An 11,385-nucleotide genomic window follows, 5' to 3' on the forward strand; every position below is an offset into this window, starting at 1 on the left:
TCACCCATTATTATCAATGCATCTTGATTGCATGTTCGATTGATCTCCGATTGTAAAAGTTAGTAAAAATCTTCTATATCTTCTTCCTTGGCTCTGGTTTTTGGTGCATATATCTGAATGATAGTGGTATTCACTGGACTTCCTTTTATGTGTATAGATATTATCCTGTCACTCACAATATTGTACTTTACGATGGATCTAGCAATGACTTTCTTAACTATGAAAGCAACCCCATTTTTCCTCACCTTTTCACCTCCAGAATAATATATATGATCATCCGACTACAAATGCCCCATGCCAATCCATCTCATCTCCCCAGTGCCTAGTATGTCAATATTTATGCATTCCATTTCTTCCTTATCAATATCTAATTTTCCTACATTCATGGTTCTCACGTTCCATGTCCCAGTCACTAGTGTCTGCTTACAACTGTTCCTCTTCCTTTGTGTTTCCATACTTGAAAACTCAACCTCAGTTGCCTGTTCTGTTATCTGCATGTGTTCTGTTGTACATAGGGTTTTCAGAGGCCTTCTATTTCAGAAATGGATGGCCAATCCTTCTTCCTAGTCTGTCTTAATCTGATTGTTCAGATTTAGAGAAGTATCAGACAGACCAGCAAGTAAAAGGTATATCCCCTACTGTGGAGTTAACCATTAGTGTCAGTGTTGTCCCTGCCTTTGGCACACGTGTGTTTACCCACTTATTTCCCTGCTCCACCATCCACCAGGATACCCATCCACTTCTACCCACTCCCTTCACATCTATCTCCCATTGACCAGCCCTTGATCTAATAGCTTATGAACCTTCCTTGGCTTCTGTGATTCCAAACACATCAGCTGCTGGTAGTTCCTTATGTTGGGGCCAATGTCTCTGAAGTTAAGTGGTAATGTTTCCCGAGCAAAGGCGATGTGTCCTGTAGAACTGTAATAACAATTCTATACTTATGTTGTTTGACTTTGATTCGCTCACATACTACCTTCCAGTGGATTCTAATTTAGTGACAGTAGCTTTTGAGGCTATAAATCGCAATGTAATGAAATTGCCCATCCTTCTCTCTCAGAGCAGCTGTAGGAGTCTGTTCAGCAGATACACACTCAACCTTCGGGTTAGCACAACTTGCTATGGACTGTGCCACCAGAGCTCCCTAACCTTGATTAGTTATAATTACTCTCTACTTATAAAGCTACTGGAAATTAGTGTTTTGTATGTGATATTATTCCTCTAGAAAGAAAGGGCAGTTTTGAAGCTTGACTCACTCAAGATCCATGGAAGACAAAGTAAAAAATGATTTTTTAAAATGCCTCTAATTAACTACACATCTTTCAAGTATTTTGAAATGCTGCTGATTTTAATGACTATAGACATTTCTTGGTGATGCTAAAGGTTAACACATGTGACTGCTAACCCAAAGGCTGGAGCCTCAAGTATCCTGAAAGGCACACTGAAAGAATGAGCTGGCAATGCCCTTCTGAAAAGTGAGTCATCCCTACACGACACAGCTTCATTCTAACACACATGGAGTTGTCATGTGTTGGAGTTGACGCTACAGCAACTAGTTTGGGGTTTTCTTTTTGTTGGTTGGTTGGTTGGTTAGTTTCTTTCTTTTTTCCCTCTAATAACTCCTAGTTTTACTCCTCTAAGAGATTCAGAGGTAATTTGACATTTACATTTCTTTTTTTAACAGTTTGTTCATTAAGAGATTAAGTGCCCCCTTGCCCTTAAAAAGCTAGTTGCAAAGTACTGAATCTTACTTATCAAAAAGCCTTTACTTTTTGCATGACAGGACCAATGTGTTCATGAAAAAATAACATAAGCAAAAAGCAGGAAAAAAGTATGAACATACCATACAGAAATAAACATGGTTAAATATTTGATATATGTATGTACACACACATACACACAATTTAGGAGTTTTTCCTACATGTGTGAACTGATACTAAATATGCCTTTTTGTAACCTGTTGTTTTACTTTACAATGTGGGATGATCTTTCCATGCATGTGTCTGAAACTTCCCAAATGTAAAACAGACTCAGAAAATGTGTTAAAAATATACAAAATCCAAAGACACGCTGATGATAAGGACTCTGAAACAAAATATCAAATATTGAAACTAACTAAAAGTCAAAGGTAGATCAGAAAATGCTAGCAATAAGGAAGCAGGTGTCATAATACCAAAAAATTCAAAGCCTAAAGCACACAGAGTAAGGACGGCTACAAGAACATCTTTGCTTCCAATGCATCATCAGAAATTTGTTTCTTACTATTCTTATCTCTTCTCTAAGCCTTTCCAACTCTTCTACTCCCATTATCACTTCGTCAGGGGTTCAAATGCTTAACTGGAGTGTCCTCTTGAAAGGTCTGGTCAGGCAGAGCCATGTCTTCTCTAAGATTTCCTGGTGCTCCCTGGTTTATACCTTCTGCAGAAAGCTGAGGACTTTCTTCTGCCTCCTGTGGTACATCATCCAAAGACTGGTCTTATTCAGCCTTGGGCATGATCTATGGGATTCCTTCATTTGCTTCACAAGAATTTTGCATGTTGAATATTTGTTATTTTCTTTTTTAAATAAATCCTGCAGGAATCCAGAGAATTTTTCTCCCCCGCTCTTCCCTCACTTTGATTTGTGCTGGGCTCAAATAACCAAGATATTGTATGTTTGTTCATTTGTTTTTAACAACTACAATAACCATACATTTCCTTTTTCTCTTAATTATACTGATAAATTTTAATACTTGTGGATAAAAAAATTAAGATTAGAAAAAGCATATGCAATGTTAATTCTGCTATTCTGGAAATTAACTTCTCTGTGAATGGCAAACCCTACAACAAAGTTCAGCATAAAGATGTTTTAAGGTCTTCGCATTTGTCATTGTGCTATGAATATTGTATCCCCAGTTTGGTTCAGTGTTTTCTCACAATTCTTTGGTATTCATTAATGTTCAGTTAGTGTATCTACTCTTAAAATTATTTCTAAACCTCCTAAAAGTTTTACTTTGTATTTTATAAAATTGCTTTGGATTTCTTCAGCTCTACCTTGGGCTTCAATATGAGTAGTTTAAGTAGTTTATGTTCTGCAAAAAGTCTCTGGCTTTGTCTTATTGACAACACTGAGTTGCTCTATAATATCTTTGAATTGTTATTGTTGTTGTGTGTCATTGAGTCGCCCACAATTCACAGCAACCCTATGTACAAGAGTTTTGAAATCTGCCCATCCTGACCCAGTCTCATTGTAGTTAATTTGTGTCCTATATAATCTGAGAATGTGTGTGTGTACATATATAATTTGTTGTTGTTAAGTGCCATTGAGTTGTAGGTGACTCATGGTGACCCTATGAACGAAAGTCCTCGACACTTACGTGACTTTCATCATTTCTCCAGGTTCGTAGGGTTTCTGGGGACAAGCTATTATGGAAGTGGATGCCATTCCTGCTTCCAAGCTTGTTTTAATCAGGGAGCGCCACCCAACACCATCCACCATTGGTAACCATTATCGCATTTGACACATCAGTGTCACAGTGTTCAGCTTCACAGCAACCACAAGTTACCTCCATACAGCAAGAGGACACACCAGGGCTACATGACCTAGAAGAATATTTGACCAAAAACAATGAAAAACAGGCCTGTGGGCCGCAGATTAGAGTCACCCACCTTTGGCTTGGTAGCATCACTTTCGGTCCACTAGGTCAACTGGTCTCTATGTTAAGTGCTGTCGAGTCATAGGTGACTCATTGCGACCCTATGAACAGAGTCCTCAACACTTGTTTGAGTTTCCTCCTTTCTCCAGGTTTATAGGGTTTCTGGAAGCAAGCTATTTTTTTTTTAAAGTCTTTCAAATGAGAAAGTCAGTGGTCTAGCAGCATGCCACTGTGATCTCTGGCATTGCTTTTATTACAAGGTCATCTTTTCCAATAATTGTTATTTTTTTCTGATTTTCACTTTTTAATCACTAATAGTTATTAGTCCATCTTGATTATACATTTGGTCAATTACAGACTGTATTAGGTTGTAAAAATTTTTTATGTATTTGATTTTCATGGTTAGTGCATAAATTTGAATAAGAGTAATTTTAACTGGTCTTTCTTGCAAGCATATTACCAATCTCATGGTACTTCAGAAATTTTTTTCAACAATAAATGTATTGATATTTCTCTTGAACTTTGTTCCTAGCATCATTATTTTTATTTATTATTGGAGTCGAGTATGATTCACAGAAACTCTACAAATAATAGCTGTCAACCCTCTCCTATTGTGTCCCAACCTCATAATCTTTGACGCACTCAAGCCCTTTGCTGCAGTCACTGTATCAATCGTCCTGGGTGAGAGACTTCCACTACTTCACTGTCCCTCCACATTTCCAAGCATGGTGTCCTTCTCCAAGGAATAGCTTCTCCTAGCAACACACCATCTTTCTCCTAGCCTCACCACCTTTACTTCCAAGAAACAATCTGGCTTCACATTCTCCAAGATCTATCTGTTTGTTCTCTTGGCAGACCACAAGGTATTCAGTAATCTCCTTCAAAACCACAATTCAAAGGCATCAGTTTTTCTTCTATAATTTTTATTCACTGTCCATCTCTCAGTTGTATAGCATATGACTGAAAAGACCATGGTTTGAATCAAGTACACCTTAGTTTTCAAACTAATATCATTGCTCTTTAGTAATTTGTTCCATATAGGAACATAGCATAGCATGACCATATAGCTATCATATATAATATCATATAATATATATACCATATGAGCATATAACTAGAAAAATAAAAATGGATTGCACTACTCTATTTTTTAGATAGATAGATACATAGATAGATAAAATAAGGCCCCAGGAATTGATGGAATACCAATCGATGTATTTCAGCAAACAGATGCTGCCCTGCCTGTGCTCACCAAGTTGTGCTTAGAAATCTGGAAAACAACTACTTGGCCAACTGACTGATCCATATTTATACCCATTCCAAAAGAAAAAAAAAGGTGACTCGACAGTGTGGAAATTATTGAACAATATTACTAATATCACACACTAGCAAAATCCCTCTGAAAATTATCCAGAAAAGACTTGAACAGTACACTGACAGAAAACTACCAGAAGTATAAGCTGGGTTTAGAAGAGATCATGGCACTAGGGACATTATTGCCAGTGTCAGATGGATCTTCGCAGAATGTATAGAGTAACAGAAGAATGAACGTCTGTCTGTGTTTCATTAACTATGCAAAGGCATTCAACTGTGTGGATCACAATAAATTGTGGCTAAACTTGAGGAGAATGGGAATCTCGGAACACTTTGTCATGCTTATATGAAACCTATACTTGGACCAAGAAGCAATCCTAAGAACAGAGCAAGGAAACACTGCATGGCTCAAAATCAGGAAAGGAGTGCATCAGGGATGTTTCCTGTCCCCATAACTTTTGAATCTGTATGCAGAATGGATCACTCAGAAAGCAGAGCTTTATGAAGCGCACTGTGGCATCAAGATTAGAGGAAGACTCATTAACAATCTACAATATGTAGAAACCTTGCTTGCTTGCTTGCTTGCTTGCTTGCTGAAACTGAAGAAGACCTGAAGCACTTGCTGCAAAAGGTCAAGGACTATAGTTAGTCTTCAATATGGACGGAAGCTCAACATCAAGACGACAAAGATTCTCATCACTGGGCCAATTGGCAGCACTATATTAGATGGAGAAGAGATTGAAGTTGTTAGCAATTACAGCTTGCTTGGATCCACAATCACCAGCAGTCAGGAAATAAAAAGATGAATTGCATTGGGAAGATCTGCTGTCATGGACCTCTCCAGGGTGCTGAAAACCAATGATGCCAGTTTAGATACAAAGGTGTGCTTAATTCAGGCCATGGTCTTAATTACTTGTAATGCTTCAGAGAGTTGAACAATGATTAAGGATGACAGAAGAAGAATAGATGCTTTTGAGTTGTGGAGCTAGAGAAGAATCTTGAACAAATCATGGACTCCCAATAAAACAAACAGGTCTGTCTTGGTGAGGGTGAAACCAAGTCTCTCCTTGGAGGATAGGCTTTTGAAGCTCTGCCTCACTTACTTTGGACATGCGGCCAGGAGAGACTTGTCCTTGGAGAAAGACATTATGCTTGGAAGGATGGATGTACAGCACAGGAGAAGAAGACCCTGGATGAGAAGAATTGATACAGTGACTGGGGCAATGGGGGTTGGTGTGTCAGAATTAGTGAGATTGGCTCAGGAAAATAATAGGGTCACTATGAATCACAAGCAACTCAATGGCACATAACAACAGTAATAGGTTTGGAGGCAGGAGTGACATCCACTTCCTAAACAACATGACTCTAGAAACCCCATGAACTCTGATAAATGTTGATAGTTGTAGAGGGGCTTCAGGCCTTTTGTTCACTTTGAGCCATGCTCAACCTGAAGGCAATCAACAACAAAAACTCACCACAATTATACCTATGCTATCATTCCTTAAGGTTCCATTTCATTTTTTTATGATCACTAGTGCTCTTTGTTTACATCTTATGTTCCAATTTTAATAGATGTTTGCTACTATTATTTGGTTTTGCTATATTTTTACACTAGTTTATTTAAAAAATTCAAATACATTGTTTTCCAGACCAGATTCTTCTCATTTCCTTCACCCCACCCCACCCATCAAATTGTACGACCCTATAATTAATCCCCTCTCCCTACCATCACACATCCCCATCCCTCTGTTTCCACCCCACCACCCTGGATCCTCATATTCACTTTACAATAATGGTTCTAAACAATATTTATCCTTGTGAGATTGAGTTAGTTCACTCAGCATAATGCTCTCCAGTGCCTCCCAAGTTAGGTAATAATTTACAAAATCATTGCTCCTGCGTGCTGCATAGTATTCCATTGTATGAATGTACCATAATTTCTCAATCCATTCGATTGTCGTTGGACATCTAGACTGTTTCCATGTTCTTGTGATGGTGAATAACGCTGCTATGAACATTGGTGTACAAGTCTCCATTTGTGCCTCTGTTCTTGTTTTCCCAGGGTATATTCCAAGCAGTAGAATAGCTGGGTCTCATAACAAAAGTTTACAGAATAAGCCTGGTCCTCCACAAGAAAAAGACTGTCAACCCAATTACAAAATGAGCAAAAGACATGGAATGAATTTTTCACAGAGATGGCCAACAGACACATGAAGAATTGCTCCAAATCACTGGCAATAAGAGAGATGCAAATCAAAACCACAATGAGATACCATCTCACTCCAGTAACAGTGACAAAGTTTTAATAGGACAGCAAGTAATAAATGTTGGAGAGGATGTGGCAAAACAGGAACTCTTAGACATTGCTGGTGGGACTGGAATATGGTACAAACATTTGGAAGGCAGTTTGGTGCTTCCTCAAAAAGCTGCTGAACACAGAAATTCCTTTTGACACAACTGTTATTTCTAAGTTTGAGTTATGCCACATAATCAAAAGCAGGTCTGGGAGGACCAAACACTTGTTCAAGGCCAACTCTACTTTTGAGGAGTAGAGTCTTCTCATGTTGTATTTTGAGTGCCTTCTGATTTTATGGGCTGATCCCCAGCACTGTTTCAGACGATTTTCTGATTCTATCTATCAAGCTTTCATTGGTAAAGTTTTGGAAGTATACTACAAACTATTCCTCTTAGTATGTCTTGGTCTGCAAGCTACATTGAAACCTGTCTACTTGAGTAACATTTCTGCTATTTAAAATATTGGTGGCATAGTTTTTAACACTACTGCAGCAAGCAAGCCAATATAGTATGACAAACTGACAGTCTACCCCTCCTTTAGTCCAGTGCTTGCCATAACAAGCTCTCAATTTTGGTCTACTTACTAGCTCTTACATTAGCAAATGATGTTCCTGAGGACAGAAATTATTTTCAATAAACTTAACTAGTAATTCTGTAAGATGTTTGCTATATGCTAGACAATATTCTAAGTGCTATAAATGAAAATTTTAAAAAGCATATCCTATGTAAAGAAAAACTTGACATTAAGACAATCCTTTGTCACAGTTACTCTACAAGTGAGAGGTTTAAACCTATCAACTTCTTTGTGGGGAGAAAACCATGAAGCAGTCTAGTTTCATAATGATTTACTTCATTGGGACAGTTACATTCCATTCTCCAGGGTCAATATGAATTGAGATTGACTTGATGACATTGGGATTTACTCTACAGATGTGTTCTTTTATAGTAAATAAATAAACAGTGATGGGCAAAAGTGTAAATCTCTCTGAGAGAGTAAGAAAAGTTCACAAAGGCAGCAATAGTTCAGGTGAATGATTAAATATAAATTAATTCATTTCAGAAGCATGGCAAAGCATGACAGAGCATGATGTGTCAAAGGACCAAAAAAAATGGTTTAGTGTTGTTGAACTGTAAAGCTACAGGAGCAGAATGGAAACCATTTCCAAGCTTTCACAAAGTGAATGAACTCTTTTCTACTCTGCTAATAAGGATGTGACATAAGAATATATGGATGTCTCCAACACAGAGAAGGTAAAGCAAACTTGTTCATTTTTGACTGTATGTGAGTTTTCTCCTTATTCTTACAATTGGTACCTTTTTTTTTTAACTAACACAGTATCAAGTTGCTGGGTTAGCGGAAGATGGGGCTGCTAGTAGAATTATGATTTGCCTTGTATAATGCAATTATTTGATCATATTTATGAGCAAAGAGCTTCAAAAGAAGCTACACATCTTTCTAGAGATCTGAGGAAAGCACTGAATTTAGAATAATATAGTACTAGCTCTATATTCCTTTTGGTTCTGACTCCCAGGGCTTTCACTAACATTAGTGGGGAGATATGAAGATAATTAACAAAATGAAGCAAAATTTCACCCAACTGGAGGATAATATTATCTTCCAAATCTATCTGTACTATACTCAGATGTACTATATAACACATTTCCTACCACTGATCAAAAGGATATATTTCTTATAGTAAGAGTCACAAAGGGAAGAACAACTGCATTTAGTAACAACAACTTGGATATCTGAGGAAGTAGTGATACTGTACCTTTGGTCCTCGTAGCTTGGTAGTTTTGCCCATTAATTTCTCATCATCGATTTCACACTGTTCGAGAAGATCCAATATATCTTCCTCCTTTAAAAAATATATATACCTTAGTGAGTGATAAAAGCAAAATAAGATCATAAGCAGCTTCTCACTCTGATTCTACCACACAAACACCAAAAATCAAGCAGAACTTGGGAGAAGCACCATGGTTAAAATTCTGAGCACAAGATTGCAGTAACTACATGAAGCAACTAAGTGATGGCTGAATCAAAACAAACACAGCTTCAAAATGGTAGGAGAGTTTTATAGTATTTTTAACTTTGCCATGCCAAACATTTCCCCTAATTAAGTGGCAATCTTAAAGTAGTAACAGCCCATATTCCTGAAGAGGGTCTTTGGTGCCAAATTTCCAAGGGAGAAGATTAGAATTTCAATAACAAATTACTATGTATGTCTGTTCTAACCTGTCCACAAATTGAAGGCTTGACAGACACAAAGTGTAGGTCTCTGATTGTTGTTGTTGTTCTTATGTGCCATTGAGTCAATTGCGACTCTAGCGACCCTATATACAAGAGCCCTAAACGCCGTTCTATCCTGTGCCAGCCTCACCGTCTCAAACACACTCATTCCCACCACTCCACTCACAGAATCGATCAATCTCATTGAGGGTCTTCCTCTCCTGCACCGTTCCTCCACTTTCCCAAACATGATGTCCCTCTCCAAGGACCAGTCCCTCCTTACAACATGCCCAAAGTATGTCAGACGAAGCTTCAGAATCCTTGACTCCAAGGTGCAGCCCGGCCTCACCATCTCTACAACAAACCTGTTTGTTCTCCTAGCAGTCCATGGTATATTCAACACTCTTCTCCAGCACCACAGCTCAAAGGCATCAATTCTCTATCATCCCTATTCATTGTCCAACTCTCTGATGCATAGCAAGTAATTGTAAAGACTATAGCCTGGTCTCTGATTACCTGTTTCAAAACTAACAGGGGGAAGAAAAGCAACAAGTATTGCCTAAATACATAACCAACTCCATTTAGCTACCTGAGGATAAAGAGTGAAATATAAAACAGATACTTTAAACACTAGAATGAAAAATTAGAGGAAGGCTCTTTTTGGCAAATTAAAATATTTAAAAGCAGATCCATGGATACAAGAGTACTTAGAAAGTCACACTCACTCTCAGAATACAATGTAAACTCAGAAAATGCATGAGAAAATCCTATACCATCACTTTAGGCTCATCTCTAAAATCAGTACTAACCTAGTTAAGTGTTAGAAGAGGATCACAGCAAAGTGCCGATCCGTGAACACTAGGAGACAAAGTTCTTTAGTTTCACTTTGGCTTTGGTTTTTATTTGTGTTTTTTAAGTTAGCATGTGTGTGTGTGTGCACATCCATGTGCGTGTGAGCACACATTTTGTTTTGTTTTGCTTTGCTTTGCTTTGCCTTACTTTGGTATTAAATAATATCTCAGCCAAAATACAAAATAAGAAAGAAAGACTACAATAATCACAAATGATCAAAAGCAGTTGATGGGGAAAGAATACTTAGAGAATATATGTAAACAAATTAACAACTATAAGTTCCATCAATTCAAAACAAATACACAAAAAGGCTCTAAGTAATAAATGTGAAAAGTGGTGCATAGGATTTCCAGAGTTATCATATTATAATATTCAAATGTACATCTTTAACAAAATAGTTATTATATGCCATTGAGTGGATTGCAACTCAGTGACCCTATGAACAACAGTTCTGAACCCTGCTCTATTGCCCTTTCCTGAACCAATCTCACTGACTCTGACACACCTATGCACAAAATAGTAAATTGTGCAAAAACTAAAAAGATTTTAAAAAAATAAGGTTACAGGAACTGTCCATAATGACATGGATTTTATAAGACAAAAAGTTCAAATAACCACATTATTTAAAGCATATTTATGGTCAAATAGCTAACGAAAAACATGGACAAAGAACTGGACGATATGAAGAATAAGATGCATGGACAAAATGAGAATATCAGTAAAGAGACAGATCATAGAAGAAACAAAACAAATTCTGTATCTAAACAGACTGCTAGGAGAACAAACCAGTTTGTTATAGAGAGTGTGAGACCGGGCTGAACCTTGGAGTCAAGGATTCTGAAGCATCATCTGACATACTTTGACATGTTGCAAGGAGGAAGCGGTCCTTGGAGAGGGATGTTATTCTTGGGAGGGTGAAGGGATAGCGCAAGAGAGGAAGACCATCTAGGAGATGGACTGATTCAGTCACTGGAGTAATGAAGGTAGATGTATCTGAGACAGTAAAATTGGCACAGGATACAGGAGGGTTTAGGACTGTTGTACAAAGAGTCGCAGGCGA

The 11,385-nt window shown here is 37.8% G+C and overlaps 1 protein-coding gene and 1 pseudogene across 1 annotated transcript in view; both read right to left on the reverse strand.

Annotated features, from left to right (window-relative positions):
- TTLL7 (tubulin tyrosine ligase-like family, member 7) overlaps positions 1–11,385 on the reverse strand; it is a 216,356-nt gene that overhangs the window by 123,151 nt on the left and 81,820 nt on the right. Inside the window, exon 13 of the mRNA XM_006898356.1 lies at positions 9,016–9,102. Within this exon, the coding sequence (XP_006898418.1) occupies positions 9,016–9,102 (87 nt within the window). The remainder of the gene's footprint in view (positions 1–9,015; positions 9,103–11,385) is intronic.
- Positions 2,182–2,536, reverse strand: LOC102856546 (annotated as a pseudogene).

The sequence above is a fragment of the Elephantulus edwardii genome, unplaced genomic scaffold, assembly GCF_000299155.1.
Source record: "Elephantulus edwardii isolate Elephantulus edwardi_28Jun2011 unplaced genomic scaffold, EleEdw1.0 scaffold00227, whole genome shotgun sequence".
NCBI lineage: Eukaryota > Metazoa > Chordata > Mammalia > Macroscelidea > Macroscelididae > Elephantulus > Elephantulus edwardii.